Source organism: Heptranchias perlo, chromosome 4 (genome assembly GCF_035084215.1).
Source record: "Heptranchias perlo isolate sHepPer1 chromosome 4, sHepPer1.hap1, whole genome shotgun sequence".
NCBI lineage: Eukaryota > Metazoa > Chordata > Chondrichthyes > Hexanchiformes > Hexanchidae > Heptranchias > Heptranchias perlo.
In genome coordinates, this window is record NC_090328.1 from 103,788,896 (window position 1) to 103,813,830 (window position 24,935).

General features: G+C 43.4%; 1 protein-coding gene across 1 annotated transcript in view; it reads right to left on the reverse strand.

Annotated features, from left to right (window-relative positions):
• LOC137321170 (hsp90 co-chaperone Cdc37-like 1) overlaps positions 1-22,705 on the reverse strand; it is a 32,637-nt gene extending 9,932 nt beyond the window's left edge. Inside the window, exons 1-5 of the mRNA XM_067983430.1 lie at positions 22,489-22,705; positions 14,961-15,242; positions 8,989-9,091; positions 7,042-7,157; positions 3,615-3,737 (exon numbers count right to left, since the gene is read on the reverse strand). Of these exons, the coding sequence (XP_067839531.1) occupies positions 3,615-3,737; positions 7,042-7,157; positions 8,989-9,091; positions 14,961-15,242; positions 22,489-22,665 (801 nt within the window). The 5' untranslated portion in view covers positions 22,666-22,705. The remainder of the gene's footprint in view (positions 1-3,614; positions 3,738-7,041; positions 7,158-8,988; positions 9,092-14,960; positions 15,243-22,488) is intronic.
• Between the last annotated feature and the right edge of the window lie 2,230 nt (positions 22,706-24,935).

Sequence of the window (24,935 nt, forward strand, 5' to 3'; positions counted from 1 at the left end):
GGAGCAGGACCCGGCCACATAGCCCCTGGGCCCTCTCCGCCACCCACAGGGCATTGACCGATCCGAACTCAGCTTCATGTCCAATTTCCTGCCCGCTCCCCATAACCCCTAATTCCCTTTACTTCTAGGAAACTGTCTATTTCTGTTTTAAATTTATCTAATGATGTAGCTTCCACAGCTTCCTGGGGCAGCAAATTCCACAGACCTACCACCCTCTGAGTGAAGAAGTTTCTCCTCATCTCAGTTTTGAAAGAGCAGCCCCTTATTCTAAGATTATGCCCCCTAGTTCTAGTTTCACCCATCTTTGGGAACATCCTTACTGCATCCACCCGATCAAGACCCTTCACAATCTTATATGTTTCAATAAGATCGCCTCTCATTCTTCTGAACTCCAATGAGTAGAGTCCCAATCTACTCAACCTCTCCTCATATGTCCGCCCCCTCATCCCCGGGATTAACCGAGTGAACCTTCTTTGCACTGCCTCGAGAGCAAGTATGTCCTTTCTTAAGTATGGAGACCAAAACTGTACGCAGTATTCCAGGTGCGGTCTCACCAATACCTTATATAACTGCAGCAATACCTCCTTGTTTTTATATTCTATCCCCCTAGCAATAAAAGCCAACATTCCGTTGGCTTTCTTGATCACCTGCTGCACCTGCATACCAACTTTTTGATTTTCTTGCACGAGGACCCCCAGATCCCTTTGTACTGCAGTACTTTCCAGTCTCTCGCCATTAAGAAAATAACTTGCTCTCTGATTTTTCCTGCCAAAGTGCATAACCTCACATTTTCCAATATTATATTGCATCTGCCAAATCTCCGCCCACTCACCCAGCCTGTCTATATCCCCTTGCAGGTTTTTTATGTCCTCCTCACTCTCTACTTTCCCTCCCATCTTTGTATCATCTGCAAATTTTGATATGTTGCACTCGGTCCCCTCCTCCAAATCGTTAATATAGATTGTAAAGAGTTGGGGACCCAGCACCGACCCCTGTGGAACACCACTGGTTACTGGTTGCCAGTCCGAAAATGAACCATTTATCCCAACTCTCTGCTTCCTGTTCGATAACCAATCCTCCACCCATGCCAGAATATTACCCCCAATCCCGTGATTTTTTATCTTAAGTAATAATCTTTTATGTGGCACCTTGTCGAATGCCTTCTGGAAGTCTAAATACACTATGTCCACTGGTTCCCCTTTATCCACCCTATACGTTATATCCTCAAAGAACTCAAGCAAATTTGTCAGACATGACTTCCCCTTCATAAAGCCATGCTGACTTTGTCCTATTAAATTATGTTTATCCAAATGTTCCACTACTGTCTCCTTAATAATAGACTCCAAAATTTTACCCACCACAGATGTTAAGCTAACTGGCCTATAATTTCCAGCCTTCTGCCTACTACCCTTTTTAAATAACGGTGTTACATTAGCAGTTTTCCAATCTGCCGGGACCTCTCCTGAGTCCAGGGAATTTTGGAAAACTATCACCAAAGCATCCACAATCCCTACTGCCACTTCCCTCAAGACCCTAGGATGGAAGCCATCAGGTCCAGGGGATTTATCCGCCTCGAGTCCCATTATTTTACTGAGTACCATCTCCTGAGTGATTTTAATCGTATTTAGCTCCTCCCCCCCGAGAGTCCCCTGTTTGTCCAGTGTTGGGATATTCTTAGTGTCCTCTACTGTAAAGACTGAAACAAAATATTTGTTCAGCATTTTTGCCATCTCCATGTTTCCCACCATTAATTTCCCGGTCTCATCCTCTAAGGGACCTATGTTTGCCTTAGCCACCCTTTTTCTTTTTATATAACTATAGAAACTCTTGCTATCTGTTTTTATATTTTTTGCTAATTTCTTTTCATAATCTAACTTCCCTTTCTTAATCAATCCTTTAGTTACTTTTTGCTGTCTTTTGAAGAATTCCCAATCTTCTATCCTCCCACTAAGTTTGGCTACCTTATATGTCCTTGTTTTTAGTCGGATACTATCCTTGATTTCTTTACTTAGCCACGGATGGCTGTCATTTCTTTTACACCCTTTTTTCCTCAGTGGAATATATTTATTTTGAAAGTTGTAAAATAACTCCCTAAATGAACACCACTGCTCATGTACCGTCTTACCCTTTAATCTATTTTCCCAGTCCACTTTAATCAATTCCGCTCTCATACCATCATAGTCTCCTTTATTCAAGCTCAGTACGCTTGTTTGAGAATCAACCTTCTCACCCTCTAATTGGATATGGAATTCAACCATGTTGTGGTCGCTCGTTCCAAGGGGATCCTTAACTAGGACATTATTAATTAATCCTGACTCATTACACAGGACCAGGTCCAAGGTTGCCTGCCCCCTTGTAGGATCAGTTACATACTGCTCAAGAAATCCATCCCTGATGCACTCAATGAACTCGTCCTCAAGGCTGCTCTGCCCAATTTGATTTGTCCAGTTAATATGATAATTAAAATCCCCCATAATTATGGCTGTTCCCTTATTACATGCCCCGACTATCTCCTGATTAATACTTCTTCCAGCAGAGTTGCAACTATTAGGAGGCCTATATACTACGCCCACTAATGTTTTTTTTCCCTTATTATTCCTTATCTCCACCCAAACTGTTTCATTATCTTGATGCTTTGTCCCAATATCATTTCTCTGTATTACAGTGATTCCTTCCTTTATTAACATAGCCACCCCACCTCCCCTTCCTTCCTGCCTGTCCTTCCTGATTGTTAAATACCCTGGCATATTTAATTCCCAGTCGTTGTCACCCTGCAGCCATGTTTCTGTAATGGCCACAAGATCATACCCATACGTAGTTATTTGTGCCGTTAACTCGTCCATTTTATTACGAATGCTACGTGCATTCAGATAAAGAACTTTCAAATCTGTTTTGTGACGCTTAGTTCCTGCTTTTTCCTTTTTTAACACTTTACCTATTACTCCATACCTTCTGTCCCTTCCTGTTACGCTTTCCTCTCTCTCCCTGCTCAGGTTCCCAACCCCCTGCCACTTCAGTTTAAACCCTCCCCAACAGCACTAGCAAACACTCCTCCTAGGACAGCGGTCCCAGCTGGTTTGCTCTAACAAAGAGTTGGCATTGACACAACAGGCCGAGTCGCCTCCTTCTGTGGTGTAAGCGTCCATGGTTCTGAACACAACGGGCCAAAGAAAGTCCATTTGGCCCATGAAGTTCACTCCTTCCAATGAACTATGTGCAGTTCATATTGCCACGGACTCTGATGGCGTTAGCGCTGTGTAATTTCTACAAAACTCCCCCCTAACTTACTGAAGATTCTCTAGAGCGGGGGCTAGTTATTTCTATTGTACCCAACAGTAAAGTGGAAGAAAGGAAGGAACAAGTTCAACAAATACAGTAGATGCTTTATGCTTCCATAAGTTTTGAGGGTGCAAAGTTGCACTATATATAGAAGCAAGCATTGGAGCAGTACCTTAAAGGATACAACAGCTCCAGTTAATGGCAATTTGAAAATACAGTTTTAAATAAAACTTATGCAATGCCTAGATTGAATATTATAGTGAGAATCCCCATCATTTATGGGGAGGGAACTCTAAAATGGCAATTCTTTTTCCCTCTTATGTTAATATTCTTACTTTTGCTTTCTCAAAAAACTGTCTGAAGCAGCCTCGAGGATCTTCATGAAGGCTTCTGCCCAGTTCTATAATGAACTGCATAACGACAGCCTGGTGTGCCACCTGTTCCATCAGCGCTTGTTTCTGTAAATAAAAACAAGAGGTAGATTATGAAAGAGACTAAATGAACAAGTGCTGTTTTTTTGAGGGGGGTGGTGGGGGGGGGGGCGGAAGTTGTACATCAAATCCTTCTATTCCTTTCCTACCCAAAAGACATTTTTCACCAGACTAATAAACCTCATGCAGCAGAGGCTTGGATTAAACCTGCTGCAATCCACTGCAAGGACACACGCTGGTTTACCAATGATGCTACTCCATTATTCATCATTTTTAATTCCCTCCCATTCACATAAATCATTTCTCCCCTTTAGACCCCACTGTGCCACACACCATTCTGTAGTTAAGGAAACCTGCTTCCATCGGTGGCCACCTTAAACTGGCCACGAGGTATGCGAGAGGGGTGTAGGTTAACCTGCCCTCAGGATGCCATTCCCCTTGGTCGCAAGGTCTCATTTCTGTTCATCACCTCTTCCAGGGGACCTGGCTAGGTTAGTAATTCAATATATGGGACTCAAGAGAGGCCTTGTTCTGTTACTCTGGTGAAATATATCAAATACGCCCAATATTTAATGCAATTTACAAGGATAGGGTGTTTTTATTTACCCTACAGAACAATACTGAATAGTTCGGTTTTAACCGGATTCTCACCCAAGCATCCATCGACCCAATCCTTACCACTGGCTGCCTGTACCTTAATGTAAAGATTTTATGGTACTCATCCTCTTTTTCTAAGTTCTCCCAGGCCTTATGCCACCCAATATGGGAAATCTTGAGCAGCCCTGTATCACACACAGCATTCCTGACTCTAGATGACCGCTTATTCCTCATTCACTCTGCTGCACCAGTGCAGCTGATCTTTCACCCATTACACCTCTGCCTTTGGAATTTTCTTTTAAAACAAGTTTTCCTTGCTGAATCGCTCCCTGTTTTCAATAGTTTCCATAAACTCCATCTTCTTGATGTTCTCACAAAACTTTCTTCTCTTCCTGCTCGGTATCTAAAACCCTCCCCCCACCCCACCCCTCCCTCACTTCTGAGCTGCTCTTAGATGTTCTTTTAAGTGACAACTGCTATATTAATGTTATAATTCATAGAATGTATTCATAGAATCATACAGCACAGAAAGAGACCATTCAGCCCATCGTGCCTGAAAGAGCTATCCAATTAGTCCCATTCTCCTGCACTTTCCCCATAGCCCTGCAAATTTTTCCTCTTCAAGTATAAATTCCCTTTTGAAAGTTACGATTGAATCTGTTTCCACCACCCTTTCAGGCAGTGGATTCCAGATCATAACTCGTGCGTAAAAAAAATTCTCATCTCCCATGTGAAACCTGTGATAGTTATGAAATGCTAGTGATGACGTAATACAAATACGATATCCCCTTATCAGATCAAACAATCTGGCCTGTGCTCTCAAAGACAGCATGCCATTATTCTCCACTGGTGACTTTGACGGATAAAAGCATGCATTTTACCACCAGCCAGTTCAGAAAAATCATTTGCCTATTCCCTACATATGTAATTAAAGAGTAAAGGAACAAATATACACCACAATTTTGTAATTTGAACCACGACGGACCTCAATTAGTCACAGGGCCCATGGGTTTTCATGGGCTACCAGACCTTCAGGAGAGGGTGGTGGAAAATTGGAGAGACAAGAAAAATTTTAATTCTTGGGTGCAATTTCAATCCTCATCATTTTATAGGATAGATTCAACAAGGATTTATATAAAGTTACTGAAGGAAAATCAGCAACTAAATAAATCAGGCACAATGACCTCCCATCCCCGTTCCTCAAACTGTGCTCCCATCGTCAGGCTCCACACCAGATGCACAGCCAACTGAATTTACATTTACTCTTATAAGTCTAAGACAGGTTGGCTATTATAGATCAAAATAAATTTCGATAACAGTTCACCCGTACCCCAACCACATTATATATCAACAATCAGCCTTGCAGACTGGATATCAACAGATATCAAATGCCTGTTCATAAACAAGAAAACATAGCAACTCAATATGAATCATGTCAAAACTGTGTGTTTAATTATTACTCCAAAAATTATAAAAGGAACGCCCAGCTATTACTACTATTTAAACATTAGTCACAAGTGGACGCCACTGCAATAGACTGGTTAATGGATAGTTTACTGTAATTGAGTATACTTCAGTTACCCCAATGTCTTATAATTCAACTTAATAATGGATTATTTTCTAAATGCCACTGTCCATGATTGACTGTCACTCAATTAAAAAGTTCCTGAATAATTGTTCAGATGATGAAAGGTCATCGACCTGAAACATTGGCCCCAATTTTTAAAGGGAGGAGCGGAGGGAGTAGGGGAGCACGATTGCGGGGGAAACCCGAAAATCCCGGGGAGGCGGAGATCCTGCCGAATTTAAAGGTTGGACCTCATTATTATTTTTTAATTCCAATTCCCACACAGCAGCCGGCCAGATTGACAGGCTGGTCGCTGCCAGGCGGGAAAGCCTGCATTTCCTCCAGACAAATGCTGACTTGAAAGATCCTCTGTTCAGGTGGTTTGTCAGATTTGAAATTTGACAGATTCAACACTGCTGAGCTCGTGATGGATGACACTAAAGCTGGCATTAATTGGGAATATAAATGGGAGGATGAGAATTGATTGGAATTCTTCCATTCGGGAAAGAACACGTCTTCGTGATGGACGGGGTTCAGAGCCTGGCAATGGGGAGGGAGGGAAAGATCAGGGCTTGGGGGGGGATTGTCCCACTGCGGCAGCGAGGAGAGGCCACGATTGGCAGAAGGTTTGCTTGAGGGTCTGGAAGGAGCACTCCTGCTCCTCCTGGCTCACAATAGTGTTCTAAAAAAAATCTTGGCTGCTCCAGACTCCATTTAGCTGCAGGATTTCCTAAACCCTGGGAAACCTGACCAGCAACTGTTAAATTGAAATCAGGCTTCCAATTGCACTGTGGGAGCCTGATTTAAATATTGTAATGAAGTGCTCCGCCTCTCCAAGATATTTCAAGATTTTTAATTCCACACCCATCCCTCTCCTGCCCATCGTGTGGGAGTTAATATCGACCCCATTAAATCTGTTTCTCTCTCCACAGATGCTGCCTGACCCGCTGAGTGTTTCGAGCATTATCTGTTTTTATTTCAGATCTCCAGCATCTGCAGTATTTTGCTTTTGTTTTATTGTTCAAATTGAATTTGTGTTTGTCAGTACAACTGAATATTAGTCACTACCTCACACTATACAAAAATACAGTCATAAAAGCGAGGGGGAACTAAAAGTAGTCTGGATCAAACCTACACTGTTAAAGTTACTTTTTGCTCTTGGCTTACCTCCTCCTCTTTTAAATGAAAACACCATTTTATTAGGTAATCAGCAGTCTCTTGACAAACAAGGTGAGGGTGGTCCGATAAATATCTCTGACTATCGGCCCAGCGCTTCAACATACCTGCAGTGACAGGGAAAAAAGCTTTACAGAATGTATCCTCGTCCTTAGAAACAATGGTGCAACATAAGCCAAGTGTTCATGTTGCAATGGGAGCTCCCTCCAGTTACATTTCCCCACTACTGTATAATAGTGTAAGAGTAGTTAATGAGATTTCACAGCCAAAAGCATGAATGACTTGATGTAAATAGCGGTGCCATTTTCAATACAATCATTACATTTTCTAAAAGTTGAATATTCCTGGAAGTAAATTCACACTGTTATGAGAAAATGACAAATCCAGCAGTTATTGTCCATCCCTAGTTGGTGATACAACTGAGTGACTTGCTAGGCCACTTTAGAGGGCAATTAAGTGTCAACCACATTGGTGTGGGACTGGAGTCACTGGAGTAAGGATGGCAGGTTTCCTTTCCGAAAGGACATCAGTGAACCAGTTGGGTTTTTACGACAAGCTGATAGCTTAATGGTCACTTTTACTGATACTAGCTTTTTATTTCCAGATTTTTAAAAACTGAATTCAAATTCTCAAACTTTGTGGGATTTGAACTCACATGCTCTGGATTGTTAGTTCAGGCCTCTGGATTACTAGGCCAGTAACATAACCACTACACTATGGTGCCCTGAAGTTGTCATTAGGATTATCACTGTTCACATTAGAAGTTAGTTTCAATAAATGGCCTTATCTACATTTAGATGGTTGCATGCTATGGGACGGTAAGGGGAGGAAAAGAGAAATCAGTGATAAATTATAACTTGTTTAGAGCGTCACCAACGTGCAATGTAATGTGGGAGTGCAGCAATGATGAGAATTGCAAACAAGCTGGTCAAATAGGGATTCAAAAACAACGATCAACAGCGAATGCTGCAATCCCAGGCAGTGACTTGTGAGAGGGCTGCTCTCACAAGCCTACCATAAAGCAACTCTATGTACAACAACTTGCATTTATATAGCGCCTTTTAACGTCGTAAAACATCCCAAGGCATTTCACAGGAGCGGTACCAGACAAAATTTAACAGTGAGCATGAGGAGGAGACATCAGGACAGGCGACCAAAAGCCTGGTTTTAAAGGAGCATCACAAAGGAGGAGAGGGAGGTGGAGAGGCGAAGAGGTTTGAGGAAGGAATTCCAGAGCTTAGGGCCTAGATGGCTGAAGGCATGACCGAAAATGGTGGGGTGAAGGAAGTGGGCAATGCGCAAGAGGCCAGAGTTGGAGGAACGTAGAGTTTTTGAGGGCTTTAGTGCTGGCAAGGCCATGGAGGGATTTGAACACGAGGATGAGAATTTTTAAATTGAGGCGTTTAGGGAACGGGAGCCAATGCAGGTATAATAATAACGACAGCTACAAATCCCACTATTCCAGAGCACAGTACAAATCATTTGTTAAATGCCTAGCATCATTTACAAACATAAAAGTTAAAAAGTTTATAAGATGCAACATTTGAAAAAGTATGTTATTCCACCATTTTGTTACCAATGTGACAATCATTACATTCGGAGGAGGGAACGACAAAGTACAGTTCAAAAAAGTTTTGGTATTTTCACTGGCTACTGACTTAACTTATATTTGTTTCCAAATTTAGAGAGAAACCAGTACTTCTGTGGACTTATTTTGCAAATTATAGGTATCAATGCAGTTACTCCCCTAATTATTCTTGTTTCTGCTGCCACGCATTTTCACTGGCAATTCACTTTCCAGACACAGAGATATTTTACACGTAGTGCGAACACAGCTCCAGATCTGTTCAGGGTAGAAATTGGTTCTTTTAAAAATATATCAGATAACTTAGTACCTCACTGTGCACCTCAACTTGTCCTAAAGAGTGGTCCACTTACCAAAGTGCCTGATCTGTTGCTCGTATTTCTGTCCAAATGTTGCATCTTTTCCATCCTTCTCTTCCTCTACTTCTTTACTCTCTATGCTTTTGTTGATCACACTCTGTAAAAAGAGGACAAAGAAAAGGAATCCAACATCCAGAAAGTCGACCAGTTGTAAATACTCCCTTCCTTCTTCCCCTTTTCAGTTTTTCCCAACTGCTTGTCTCATAAGAACATAAGAAATAGGAGCAGGAGTAAGCTATACAGTCCCTCAAGCCTGCTCCACCATTCAATAAGATCATGGCTGACCTTCGAACTCAACTCCACTTTCCCACCTGGTCAACATATCCCTTGATTCCCCTAAAATCCAAAAATCTATTGAGCAAAGTCTTGAACATATTCAATGACTGAGCATCCACAGCCCTCTGGGGTACAGAATTCCAAAGATTCACAACCTTCTGAGTGAAGAAATTCCTCCTCATCTCAGTCCTAAGTGGCTGACCCCTTATCCTGAGACTATGCTCCCTAGTTCTAGCCTCTCCAGCCAGGGTTAAACAGCCACTTATCATCTACTCTGTCAAGCCCTCTCATAATCTTATATGCTTCAATGAAATATCTTCTCATTCTTCTAAACTCCAGAGAGAATAGGCCCATGCTACTCACTGTCATCATAGGTCAACCCTCTCATCACAGGAATCAATCTAGTGAACCTTTGTTGCATTGCCTCTAAGGCAAGTATATCCTTCCTTAGGAAAGGAGACCAAAACTGTACACAGTACTCCTGGTGCGGTCTCACCAAAGCCCTGTACAACAAGAATCATAGAGTCGTTACAGCACAGAAGGAGGTCATTTGGCCCATCGAGCCTGTGCTGGCTCTTAGCAAGAGCAATCCAGTTAGTCTCATTCCCCCGTAGTCCTGCAAATATTTATCCAATTCCTTTTTGAAAGCCACGATTGAATCTGCATCCACCACCCTTTCAGGCAGCGCATTCCAGATCATAACTATTCGCTGCGTAAAAAGTTTCTCTTCATGTTGCCTTTGGTTTTTTTACCAATCATCTTAAATCTGTGTCCTCTGGTTCTCAACCCTTCCGTCAATGGAAACAGTTTCTCTTTATTTACTTTATCTAAACCTGTCACGGTTTTAAACACTTCTATCAAAGCTCCTCTCAACCTTCACTGCTCTAAAGGAGAACAACCTCAGCTTCTCCAATCTATCCACATAATGAAGTCCCTCATCCCTGGAACCATTCTAAAAAATCTTTTCTGCACCCTCTCTAAGGCCTTCACATCCTTCCTAAAGTGCAGTGCCCAGTTGTGGCCGAACCAACGTTTTATAAAGGTCCAACATAATTTCTTTGCTTTTGCACTCTATGCTTCTATTAATAAAGGATCCCGTATGCTTTTGTAACGGCTTTCTCAACCTGTCCTGCCACCTTCAAAGATCCAAGTTGTATGTCATCTGCAAATTTTTAAATTGTGCCCTGTATACCCAAGTCCAAGTCATCAATATATTTTTAAAAAAGCAGTGGCCCTAGTACAGACCCCTGGGGAACACCGCTGTATACCTTCATCCAGTCTGAAAAATAACCATTCATCACTACTCTCTGTTTCCTGTCACTTAGCCAATTTTGTATCCATGCTGACACTGCCCCTTTTATTCCATGGGTTTCAATTTTGCTGACAAGCAGACTTGCAGCAAAAGGCTTCCTTACTCTTGTACTCCAACCCCCTTGCAATAAATGCCAACATACCATTTGCCTTCCTAATTGCTTGCTGTACCTGCATGTTAACTTTCTGTGTTTTGTGTACAAGGACACCAACATTTAATAGTTTCTCACCATTTAAAAAATATTCTGTTTTTCTATTCTTCCTACCAAAGTGAATAACCTCACATTTCCCCACATTATATTCCATCTGCTAACTTCTTGCCCACTCACTTAACCTGTCTATATCCCTTTGCAGACTCTGTGTCTTCCCCACAGCTTACTTTCCCACCAAGCTTTGTATCGTCAGCAAACTTGGATACATTACACTCAGTCCCTTCATCTAAGTTATTAAAATAGATTGTAAATAGCCAAGGCCCATGCACTGATCCTTGCAGCACCCCAATAGTTACAGCCTGCCAACCTGAAAATGACCCGTTTATCCCTACTTTCTGTTTTCTGTCCGTTAACCAATCCTCTATCCATGCTAATAAATTACTCCCAACCCCACGAGCCCTTATCTTGTGTAACAACCTTTTGTATGGCACCTTATCGAATGCCTTTTGAAAATCCAAATATACTACGTCCACTGGTTCCCCTTTATCTAACCTGCTAGTTACATCCTCAAAAAACTCTAATAAATTTGTCAAACACGATTTCCCGTTCATAAAACCATGTTGACTCTGCCTGATCATATTATGATTTTCTAAGTGCCCCATTATTACGTCTTTAATAATGGATTCCAGCATTTTTCCGACTACTGATGTGAGGCTAACTGGCCTGTAGGTCCCTGTTTTCTCTCTATCTCTTTTCTTGAATATCGGTGTTACATTTGCTACCTTCCAATCCACTGGGACCGTTCCAGAATCTAGGGAATTTTGGAAGATCACAACCAATGCATCCACTATCTCTGCAGCCACCTCTTTTAAAACCCTAGGATGTAAGCCATCAGGTCCAAGGGATTTGTCGGCTTTTCGTCCCATTAATTTCTCCAGTACTTTTTCTTTACTAACATTAATTACTTTTAAGTTCCTCACTCTCATTAGACCCTTGGTTCCCAACTATTTCTGCTATGTTTTTGTGTCCAATATTGTGAAGACAGATACAAAATATTTGTTTAACATCTCTGCCATTTCCTTATTCCCCATTATAATTTCTCCTTTTTCATCCTCTAAGGGACTCACGTTTACTTTTGCTACTCTCTTCCTTTTTACATACTTGTAGAAGCTCTTACAATCTGTTTTTATATTTCTTGCTAGTTTACTCTCGTGTTCTATTTTCTCCCTCTATCAATTTTTTGGTCATCCTTTGCTGGTTTCTAAAACTCTCCCAATCCTCTGGCTTACTACTCTTCTTGGCAACATTATAAGCCTCTTCTTTTCACTTTTCCTGTGGAGTTTTTAATTCCTCAATGGAATATATATTCATTGAGAATCATGAAATATTTCTTTAAATGTTCACCATTGCTTATCTAATGTCATATCTTTTAATCTAATTTCCCAATCAACCTTAAATCTCTCCTTACATCAGGCTCCATTTTCAGGACTGCAGAATTTGCACTGAGCGTCTCACAACTTTCAGCTTGTGCAACAACAAAGGCCGATAAGAAACAGGTAAGTAGAATCAGGGTGTCTTGGGAGTCAGATAGTGAACCTGCAAGCACTTAGAGCACTGGCATCTTAAAACTGCTTCAAACAATAACCCAAGCACCTAACAAATAGCCTCACTTCAGGGGAATACTCTGAGGCCTAAGCAAGGTCTTGTACAAAGAATACTGTCATAAACTTAAGAAACCAAAGGAAAAATTACACAAATCTCCACCCCCAGGCAGCAACAGGTCCAACTCCCCCTTGAAGGAATTCAGCGAATCAGTGTTCACCGCACTAGTCAGCAACCTGTTCCACAGGTCCACTATTCTCTCGGAAAAGAACCTCCTAACATCTAACGTAATTCTGGCTTTATATATTTTGAGATTGTGACCCATGTTCCTCCCTAACCTAAGTACAATACATCTAAACTGTTCAGAAGTAATGTCTCAGGAGATCAACTAGTAAATTATAAATTATAAAGAAAGCTATATTTGGGCCTACTTTTCAATGCATTTCCAGGTTCAAGTGATATTCATAAGATGCTTAAGCTTTGCTCTTGCACTTCACGTTGCCATCTGAACTCCTCTACATGCTACTGCCTTATAACATACTCCTGGCTGGGCGAAATTTTCTCCATGTATGGGCATTTGCCACAAACACGACTTGGTTGAAGAAATCAGATGTCACCTGCGTGAAATTGGAGGCGTGTATAGAAGATTGAATGTATAGTCCAGATGAGGTTTGATGATCTCCTCCCAGCTAAATGAAAACACAAGGCTACTACTGATTGTCATGATCAGTATTCAATGTACATGCTCAGCACACTGGATGGTGCAGCAAGTCGAAAATTTTCATCTCTGGGTCGTGGATTTGCATCCAGCCTACATCGATGGGATGGAAAGTGAAGTCAGTTGGGGCAGTCTGGTATTGGTAATGGCTTGATCTATTCAAGCCAATTCTGGCGGTGGACTGCCAGGTTGTTCATACATCATGTAGCCACTATCTTGTGGCCCATGCACTTGAGTTCCCACAAGTGGTTGTTGTATTGGGGGAATGGTGGTGGTTGGAGATTGCCCAGGATCTATTACAGATGAAAGCATCAAAAGTGGAGGCAAGGCTAGATTACAGGAGGCATGAAGGACACTGCAGGTAATGGGCCAAAGAAGAGTACGTTGGGAATCGGAAAGGATAATTATGAGGGACTGGGAATCTCAGCGTGCAATTATGAAAGTTTTGAATGTAGTTTTTAAATCTCCCAACCACCAAGGACAGGAGGAGAGGGTGCAGGGGCAGACAAAGGAATGAGGGAGTGATTGGAAATGGCCCCATTAGTGAGAGATATTTGTGTGGTTCCAAGATCAAGAAGGTGACTGTGTCTGTATGGGAGGGAGTTTATATGGAGGGCAATGGAAGGTATTGAAATCAGGGGAGATTTAGGTGGAATCACAGAATCATAGAAAGTTACGGCACAGAAGGAAGCCATTCAGCCCACTGTGTCCATGCCAGCCGAAAAAAAGATATTCAGCTTAATCCCACTTTCCAGCACTTGGTCCATAGCCCTGTAGGTTACGGCACTTCAAGTGCACATCCAAGTACTTTTTAAATGAGTTGAGAGTTTCTGCCTCTACCACCCTTTCAGGCAGTGAGTTCCACATCCCCACCACCCTCTGGGAGAAAAGATTTCTCCTCCAGGTTGAAGTTGGAGGATGACGGGCGGAGGTTGAAGTTGGAGGATGTGTTGTTGCTTAGTGCAAACACTAAATGAGGACAGGAGCTAAGAGGTTTGGTAAGAAAGGTGTCAGAGGGCCTGGCCTGGTGGAGAGGGGTGGAGGATGGCAAACAATGAGGATCTTCAAGGAGGTGCGAAGAGTGGCAGTGTGTTGTGAGGAATTTGACAGTACAGGAAGTGTCAGAGGACTATGAGAATGGCCTATGTGGAGACCTACAGAGAGAGCCACATTAACAATTCATGTGGATGAGAAGGCTGGATGCAAACTTGGCTTTGGTAACACTCCTGTCGACTGGTGTCGGAATTTACCCGTCCAACAAAATGTTTTATCCCTCTGGCCAATTTCGGGAAGGGCATTTGAACTGACTAATGCCACTTGAGTGTCGCACTGACTGCCACATACAAGAAGTTTACACAAGCAACTACATATGTTAATTGGGCTGAAATGTAACTCATTCTGTTCTTTATAAAAGCAAGTGCTTTCTTTCTATATATAGCACCTTTCACATCCTCACGACGTGCCAAAGTGCTTTACAGCCAACGAAGCAATTTTTTTGAAGAGTAGTCGCTGTTGTATTAGAAAGAAACACGGCAGACAATTTGCACACAGAAAGATCCCACAAAGAACAACAATGTGATAATGACCAGATAATCTGTTTTTAGTGATGTTTGTGTGGAACTGGGGACACATATAGGCCAGACCGGGTAAGAATGGCAGGTTTCTTTCCCTAAAAGAACATTAATGAACCAGTTGGGTTTTTACGACAATCCCGTCTACTGATACCAGTTTTTTATTTCCAAATTTTTTTTAAAAATTGAATTCAAATTCTCAAACAGCCACAATGGGATTTGAACTCATGTTCACTGGATTATTAATCCAGGCCTATGGATCACTAGTCTAGTAACATAACCACTATACTACCGTGCCCCCTTTACTGTGATTAATACTGAAAATATATACTGTACCTTATTAAACCCCTCCTTACTGATTGTATCAACGTTCCATGAGCTCATCCTCTCATTCCAGATCAGCTCCTCCTCCTTTTGCCTCCATTCATCTTCTTTCTGTTTCAGCTCCCAGAATTCAGTCTGCGCTTTGGCCCGTTCTTGTTCCAAAGACTCAGAGTTGTGCAGCTCCAAATCGCAAAGTCTCTGCTGGGCTTCAGCCAGCCTCCACCTGCATTCCATCGTCTTCTTCACCAACTCCTGCTGCTTGTGACAAACGCTCTCTACTCCACCCGTATAAACCTAGGATTTGGTAGACATTGCAAATTAGCAAGCAGCAAAGGACAGCTGAACCCACTCACGTTAGGGAGCGAGCTAGATTGCACAGTACAGAAGGTGGTCATTTTGGCCCATCGTGTCTGTGCGAGCTCAATGAGATAAAGAAACGAATAGCATCTTTCACAACCTCAGGATGCCCCAAAGAGCTTTACAGCCAATGAAGTTCTTTTGAAGTGTAGTCACTGTTGTAATGTAGGAAACGCGGCAGCGAATGTGCGCACAGCAAGAACCCAACAAACAGCAATGAGATAATGATCAGATAATCTATTTGTAGTGATGTTGGTTGAGGAATAAATAGCAGCCAGCACACCGGGGAAAACTCCCTTGCTCTTCTTTGAAAATTGTCTGGGATCTTTTACGTTCTCCTGAGAGGGTAGACAGAGCCTCCATTTAATGTCTCCTCCGAAAGGCTACACCTCCGACAGTGCAGCCTCAGTACTGCACTGGAGTGTCAGCCTGTATTATGGGCTCCAGTCTCTGGAGTGGGAATTGAACCCACAACCTTCTGACTCAGAGGCGAGAGTACTACCACTGAGCCAAGGCTGATATCCAATAATTATTCATTTAGTCCCATTCCCTTGCCTTTTCTTTATACTCCTAATTTATTCTTTTTTTCAATTATTCATCCACTTCCCTGAATTCTGCTTCCACCGCTGTTAATACAGCGAACGGTTTTAGAAGCTGAGTAACACAGTAACGGAGATGATGCAGTCTGCTGGCACAGCGCAAATATCTATCCTAGACCTGCTGCGTCGTAATGATTAAGATATTAGTCAGCACCAATAGTTCCACAAGTTCCATAAAACGTAAAGAAAAGCAGGGAGAGTCAACCAGCACAAGCTAAAAGAAAATACACTGAAAATACACTTGCTATTGCAGTACACACTTTCTACCACCAGAATCTGCCACTTAGCTGTCTAATGCTTCAGTGGCTTCTTGTGGTAGAAATAGGATTCATCGGCCTTCCTCTTTCCATTGTCCATTATCACACAGATCAGCATAGACTTAGTGGCGATCTGATAGAGGTATGTAAAATATTGAAAGGGCTGGATTGTGTATCCATTGATAGATTATTTTCAGATTGGGGAGGACCAAGGGACAAGCATTTAAGCTACGCAAGAGTGGGAATAGGCTAGATGTTAGGCGGTTCTTCTTTTCCCAGAGAGTAGTGGGTGGTATTGCAGGAGAGCAACATCCATGCACCGGCGTCACACTGCTAGAACTGGCCCCCTTATGCTGATAGCAGAGTCACAGACTCTCAGTTTCTGTAGGCCTACAATTCTGCTGTCAAGATGAGGGAACTGGTTTTGGCAACGTAAACCTGGCACACGGACATACTCCCTCCTGTGATATAAATCACACAAACAAATACAAAATGTAAAAGCACCATAGAAAATGATACCGATCACAATGAACTAGTGCAGTCCCAACCACTTACACCATCCACACTTATCATGGGCAGCCGCCTATATAGGGCAAATGGCATAAACCACGTGTCATTTCCACTGAAGTCAGTTACAAAGGAGCCACTTAAAACATTAAGCGCGCCGGCTATTTCAGGCAGTTCAATAAGTTCTCCACACCTCGTTATCATATTTACGAACATACGAATTAAGAGTAGGAGTAGGCCATTCAGCCCCTCGAGCCTGCTCTGCCATTTGATAAGATCACGGCTGCTCTGATTGTGACCTCAACCCTACTTTCCCGTCTACCTACTATAACCTTTGACTCCCATGTTAGTCAGGAATGTATTTAACTCAGCGTTAAAAATATTCATGACCCTGCCTCCACCGCTCTCTGGGGAAGGGAGTTCCACAGACTCACCACCCACAGAGAGAAAAAAAAATTCCTTATCTCCATCTTAAATGGGAGACCCCTTATTTTTAAATTGTGTCCCCTAGTTCTAGTCACTCCCACAAGGGGAAACATCCTCTCAGCATCTACCCCTTCGAGCCCCCTCAGGATCTTATATGTTTCAATATGATCACCTCTCATTCTTCTAAATTCCAATGTATACAGGCCCAACTTGTCCAACCTTTCCTCATAAGATAACCCCCTCATCCCAGGAATCAGTCGAGTGAACCTTCTCTGAACCGCCTCCAAAGCAATTATGTCCTTTCTTAAATAAGGAGACCAAAACGGCACACAGTATTCTAGATGTGGTCTCACCAATGCTCTGTACAACTGTAGCAAAACATCTCTACTTTTACATTCCATTCCCCTTGCAATAAATGACAACATTCCATTTGCCTTCCTAATCACTTGCTGTACCTGCATACTAACTTTTTGTGATTCATGTACTAGGACACTCAGATCCCTCTGTACCTCAGAGTTCTGCAATCTCTCACCATATAAACAATATACTGCTTTTCTATTCCTCCTGCCAAAGTGGACAAGTTCACATTTTCCCACATTATACTCCATCTGCCAATTTTTTGCCCACTCACTTAACCTATCTATATCCCTTTGCAGACTTCTTATGTCCTCTTCACAAATTATTTTCCTACCAACCTTTGTGTCATCAGCAAATTTAGCAACCATACATTCCATCCCTTCATCCAAGTCATTGATACAGAATGTAAATAGTTGAGGCCCAAGCACTGATCCCTGTGGCACTCCACTCGTTACACCTTGCCAAACTGAAAATGACCCATTTATGCCTACTCTCTGTTTCCTGTTAGCTAACCAATCCTTTATCCATGCTAATATGTTACCCCCTACACCATGAGCTTTTATTTTATGTAGTAGCCTTTGATGTGGCACCTTGTCAAAAGCCTTCTGGAAATCCAAGTACACCACATCCACAGGATCCCCTTTATCCACGTTGCTTGTTACTTCCTCAAAGAACTCTAATAAATTAGTCAAACATGATTTCCCTTTCACAAAGCCGTGTTGACTCTGCCTGATTGCATTGAGATTTTCTAAGTGCCCTGCTGTAACCTCCTTAATAATAATGATGTGGAGATGCCGGTGATGGACTGGGGTTGACAAATGTAAGGAATCTTACAACACCAGGTTATAGTCCAACTGTTTTATTTGAAAATCACAAGCTTTCGGAGGCTTTCTCCTTTGTCAGGTGAGCTCACCTGACGAAGGAGAAAGCCTCCGAAAGCTTGTGATTTTCAAATAAAACAGTTGGACTATAACCTGGTGTTGTAAGATTCCTTAATAATAGATTCTAGCATTTTCCCTATGACAGATGTTAAGCTAACTGGCCTGTAGTTTCCTGCTTTCTGTCTCCCTCCTTTCTTGAATAGAGGAGTTACATTCACTAGATTCCAATCTGATGGGACCCTTCCAGAATCTAGGGAATTTTGGAAAATTAATACCAATGCATCTACTATCTCTGCAGCTACTTCTTTTAAGACCCTAGGTATTTAAATCCCTCCATAGATGTGTTTTGAGCCAACAATCTCACTCGTTGTTAACAATCTAACTAGAATTCCACCCACAGCTCAGTTACCAGTAACTGCTGCAGAGATTTAAGAAATCCTTTCCCTCCTGCATTTCACCAGCTCCCGAATCTACAATTAGTAATTTGGGAACATTGGAAAACCCTTGGTTTAAATCCTGGACAAACCATCTGTTGATCCCTTTCCATGTTAAATGTTCCCGTTCTCTCTCTGTGTCTCTGAAAGATGATACACCGTCCAACGCTTATAGTGGGCTAATCACATTAGGACCAATGCGCCTGCTAGAAGTCGTGGCGATTGTACTTCTACAGTCATACTATGCAGTCTCTATATAGTCACATGCCCCCACAATTAGGAACATTAGGAACATTAGGAACAGGAGTAGGCCATTCAGCCCCTCGAGCCTGCTCCGCCATGCAGCCCCTCCAGCCTGTTCCGCCATTCAATTAAATCATGGCTGTCCGCCATTCAATTAAATCATGGCTGATCTGCACCTCAACTCCATTTACCTGCCTTTGCTCCATATTCCTTGATACCCTAAACTAACAAAAATCTATCAATCTCAGTACTGAAAGCTCCAATCGTCCCAGCATCCACAGCCTTTTGGATGGGGTGGGGGGGGGGGGGGAAAGAGAGAACTCCAGATTTCTACCACCACATGTGTGAAAAAAGTACTTCCTGATTTCACCCCTGAATGGAATGATCTAATTTCAAGATATTTTAAGAATAATCCCCTTGTTCTAGATTCCCCCACCGGAGGAAATAGTTTCTCCGTATCGACCGTATCGTATCCTTTTAACATCTCCATCAGATCACCCCTCTTTGCTCAAGGAAATACAAGCCAAGTTTAAGCAACCTGTTTTCATACTTTAACCTCCTAAGCCCCTGTATCATTCTATCATATCTAACAGCAGAGGATGAACATTCCTACATGCTTTCTGCTCTTGTATTAGCTTTTCAGGCCTCTGGGCGAAGGTGTGCTGATCACAGGGACAGTGGTCCCAACGGAATGAAGTCCTCATATCTTTGGTCTTCTGCTAAAAGACTAGTGGTGCCAGCACTTCTACTCCCAGCTTATCAAGATGTGCCAATATTGTGAAAATGAAGACTCCCTTACCCCTACATCCATGGAAACAGTAATGTTCACACAATCTCTTCAGCAGGAGCCATCGTTAGGACAATGTTTCTTGCCAATTACCTATTTTGATTAATCAACATATGGAGCAAGAGCATCAGATTGCTAAAGTAAGGGTGATCAGCGACCAAGAACTGATTACTGATACCTGTCCAATCAAGGTAGTCAGGACCACTCATGCCTGCTTCGACCCGCATAGATTTAGCAAAAATAGTACAGGGTAGTTGAATCTCACTCCCTCTTCTGCTACATAAACTCCCTGAAGCTCACCCAAAGAAGTGACTAAGCAGTAAAGAATCACAGAATGATTACAGCACAGAAGGAGGCCATTCGGCCTGTCGAGCCCATGCTGGCTCTCTGCAAGAGCAATCCAGCTAGTCCCACTCCCCCGCCCATTTCCTGTAACCCTTCAGTAGAGTGGCAAAGCTTTGAATTGCAGACATGTAGCATGAGCTGACCCCACCACAGAATCCAATCAACATGCCTCCCAATATTTTATCATACACACAGATTGAAGCCACCCCACAATCTACAATTGTCCCAACTAGAAACAAACTGCACAGTGGTACCCTAAGTATCACTGGAGCATCATCATATAAAGGAAGTGAAACCCAGTCAGCACAGGTGAGGCAGTGTTATTTAATGTGCTTCAATTGTACTAGCCAGGCAAATGTAGCATAACATCATCAGTTGACTGTTATCAGAGCTCCTGCCACTGTCCTCCACACCACTTTATTCAACTTGTATGAGAATTTCTGTATTTTAAAAAAAATTATTCGTTCTCGGGACGTGGGCAAGACCGGCATTTATTGTCCATCCCTGGTTGCCCCGTAAAGGTGGTGCTGAAGTTTGATACAACTGAGTAGCTTGCTAGGTCTTTTTGGAGGGCATTTAAGAGTCAACCACATTGGTGTGGGACTGGAGTTACACAACCACACCAGGTAAGGACAGCAGTTCCCTAAAAGGACATTAGTGAACCAGTTGGGATTTTACGACAAACCGACAGCTTCATGGTCATTTTTACTGATTTATTTTTATTTTTAAAAACTGAATTCATATTCTCAAACTGCCATGGTGGGATTTGAACTCATTCTCTGGATTATTAGTGCAGTAACACAACCACCATACCCCTATCCCACAAAAGTTGAGCATTGCACTTAATTCTAGGCCGACCTCTCTTTTTGTTTCCATGTTTTGGTTCCCAGAATAGGTTTGAAACCAACTCCTCTCTCGCTATGAAGGAATGACCAGCCAGTTTCAGCCTTCTATGCTTTATCACTCTTATTAATCCTCTAAATTCAAGAGGGTATAAGCCAAGTTTATGCAATGTCTCCTCATAATTTAACCCTTTAAGCCCTGATATGATTCTGGTGAATCTTCAAGACCCATATATCTTTTCTGAGATTCAGTGTCCAAACTTAATGCAGATGTATATTTTTGCGGTGTGGCAACCAAAACCAAAGCACAGTACTCAAGTCGAACCAGTGCATTCTGAAGCCTTAGCATTGCTTCTGTTTATTTAGATTCTACAACTGGTCATTCGTAGGTCCAGTTATATTTTTGAGGGATTAAAAAGAAATGAAAGGTCCATTATGGGGAAAAAATATATAGCTATAGATTCTAGCTAAACTCAAGTTTGGGGGAAAAGATGACATAGCTGTGTTTTTTTTTAATTTTAAATCCATACTACAATTCCAAATGAGATACAGTCTTCACTAACTGGACAGCACACTTTCCTGAAAGCAGGCCTGGGTATCTCATATACATGTTTATTACTTACACAAAAGAACAAAGAGGCTGGGTCACACCATCAGTCAAACATCTTTTCAGTTGGAGCCAGGTAGGTTCAAGTGACCATTCGTCCTCCACCACTCCATTAGATAAATCCCAATAATAAATCCTACAACTTTTTACCATCAGTCACATCTTCACTTTCTTGTTCCAGTGTAAAAAGATTCTTGATCGTGTTAAAGTGTGCCAGGGCCCCAAGAGAGTCACTTATTTTCCATCCCACGAAATTCTATCAGGCAGATCACCAGAACACAGAATTAGTGTCTTAGTCTTGACCAGAGTTGGAGGACAGATCACCAAAGTCACCCTATTAACAGCTTGAAGCTGTGCACCCCCTTTCACTTTGTACATCAAAAATCAGTTTACTCTTGGCATTGATCCAAACACAATTTTTTTCAAAACAGAGAACCAATGTCGCTCTACTCGATCCGTTCTCAATCACCAGGATATCTTCCTTTCAAAATAGTAACATTTAGAAGCAAAGTCTAACGGTATTAAAATGCCGAGTCTACTTTATGCAAAGTGAGTGAAATACCGAAAATAGTTTTGTATTAGCAAATTAAATCTACTTTTTACAAATCACAAGTGGGTTCAGATGAAGAAGGCCATTCTATTTGATCTGATTCGTCTCACAAGATCACAAGTCACTACTTTGGAACTGTGATGTTATTTTTGCTACAATCTTAATTAGGGTTCACACTCTTGCTCCTCACTTGGTTGATGGTGGCCGGTCGGAATCCAACAAAAAAAAGGCTATTGCAGCGCTTGTAACACACTGGCCATTCCCAGAGGGTGCCGCGGTGTTGTTATGTGCAACTGGATCATTAATCACAAACTGATCGGGCATCACCGGGATGCTGAGGGACAGTACCTGACTTTGCCATGCCATGTTGGAGAGGAGTCTGCATCCTTTTCCCTCCTCCTGCTCCTCCACCTCTTCTTCTTCATCCTCGTCCTCGTCGTTGTCCGAAGCGGCTGCGGGAAAGCCCGGCCGATAGTTCATCATCCTCGCCCGCTGCACTCGCACCTCCGCAGCTGCAGAGCCCATGGCCGCGCGACGCCCAGTGTAACAAAGCGTCCCGGAGCACGTGATCCGGAGCACGTGATCCCGGGGCCCGCGCGTCACGTGATCCCCTCCCCTCCCCTCCTTCCACGCCGGCCCTCGCTGCACCCTTCCCCCCACTACCCTTGCAGCACGGTGGTGCCGCCGGCCCTCGCTGCACCCACCCCCCACCCTTGCAGCACGGTGGTGCCGCTGCCCGCCGGCCCTCGCTGCACCCTTCCCCCCACTACCCTTGCAGCACGGTGGTGCCGCTGCCCGCCGGCCCTCGCTGCACCCTTCCCCCCACTACCCTTGCAGCACAGTGGTGCCGCCGGCCCTCGCTGCACCCTCCCCCCCCTTGCAGCACGGTGGTGCCGCTGCCCGCCGGCTCTCGCTGCACCTTTCCCCCCCCCTCTCCCTCTTGCAGCACGGTGGTGCCGCCGCCCGCTCCCCGCTCTTGCGCTGGCTCTCGCTGCACACCCCCCACCTTGCAGTACGGTGGTGCCGCCGTCCCCCCAGTCCCCCGCCGCCTTCAGACGCAACGGATGCTGCTGAGAGCTGTAGTGAAGCTCGAGGACTTGCAATGTTCTTCCTCAGCCCCCCGGGATCGGTTGCACGGAGGGCATTGCCAAAGCACACCCGACAGCGAAGACTTGATGCTTATAGTGTGGAAACACAATCCTGTAAAGAAAAGACGGGAACCGCTGTGATCCCTCTCCAAAGCGCACACCTCAATTGCTACCCATTTGCCCATCTTCATTGGAATCCATTTTCCCCTTTTCATTGCTATCCATTTACCCATTTATACCCTGCCACCCACCAAGTCCTGATCTTACCTGAGCTCAGCTGCTGTTGCACCACACCAGCGCTGCTCCCAGCACTAACGGTAGGGATTGTGATGTGGAGATGCCGGTGTTGGACTATAACTTGGTGTTGTAAAATTGTTTACAACGGTAGGGATTGTGGCCTCGATATGCTGTAGGTGGGAGCTCCTATTTTTGCGAGAGTTCCCACTAGAGTATTTGAAACACTGTACTGATAGGTACTTGCTGTATTTTGCTTCTGCCTATGCTGTGCTAGGCATTTCTGGTCATTCCTTTCTTAAGGACCGTCTGCAGGAGTTATTGAAAGACATCACTTATTAGTGCCTACTGCATCAGTCTATCTTTCCACATTGGGGGTTCTTCATCTTTACTCTAGGCCACATGGTTTCTAAATGCTGTACGGTGGCATCTCTTTGAAGAGTGAAGTTCTGCAACATATGTTGATCATTCTGAAGACCCTGTGGACATTGGACAGCAATGCCTCCTGCCCCTTGGTCAATGCTTTGGGATCCAAATCATATGCTGATTAACAATCTTGTAGTGACATGAGCCTTGTTAAACCTGTGCTTTGCTGCTGTACATGGGTGGTTTAATGGTGTCATCGACAACAATAGATGTTCTTGGTCTCTAATAATAACAACAACTTGCATTTATATAGCACCTTTAAACGTAGTAAAACGTCCCAAGGCACTTCACAGGAGCGTTATCAAACAAAACTTGATACGGAGCCACTTAAGGAGCTATTAGGACAGGTGGCCAAAAGCTTAGTCAAAGAGGTAGGTTTTAAGGAATATCTTAAAGGGGGAGAGAGGCGGAGAGGTTTCGGGAGGGAATTCCAGAGCTTAGGGCCTAGGCAGCTGAAGGCACAGCCGCCAACGGTGGAGCGAATAAAATCAGGGATGCGCAAGAGGCAAAAATTGAAGGAGCGCAGAGATCTCGGAGGGTTGCAGGACTGGAGGAGGTTACAGAGATGGGGAGGGGCAAAGCCATGGAGGGATTTGAAAACAAGGATGAGAATTTTAAAATCAAGGCATTGCTGGACCGGGAACCAATGTAGGCCAGTGAGCACAGGGGTGATAGGAGAATGGGACTTGGTGTGAGTTAGGATACGGGCAGCAGAGTTTTGGATGAGCTCAAGTTTATGGAGGGTGGAAGATGGGAGGCCAGCCAGGAGAGCATTGGAATAGACATGTCTAGAGGTAACACAGGCCTGGATGAGGTTTTTAGCAGCAGATGAGCTGAGGCAGGGGTGGAGACGGCAATGTTACAGAGGTGGAAATAGGCGGTCTTGGTGATGGAGCAGATATGTGGTCAGAAACTCATCTCAGGGTCAAATAGGACACCAAGGTAGTGAATGGTCTGGTTCAATTTGGATAGTGACCTGGGAGAGGGATGGAGTCAGTGGCTAGGGAGCCAAGTAGCCACCCTTCCTATTTCCATTTTGAACAAAAG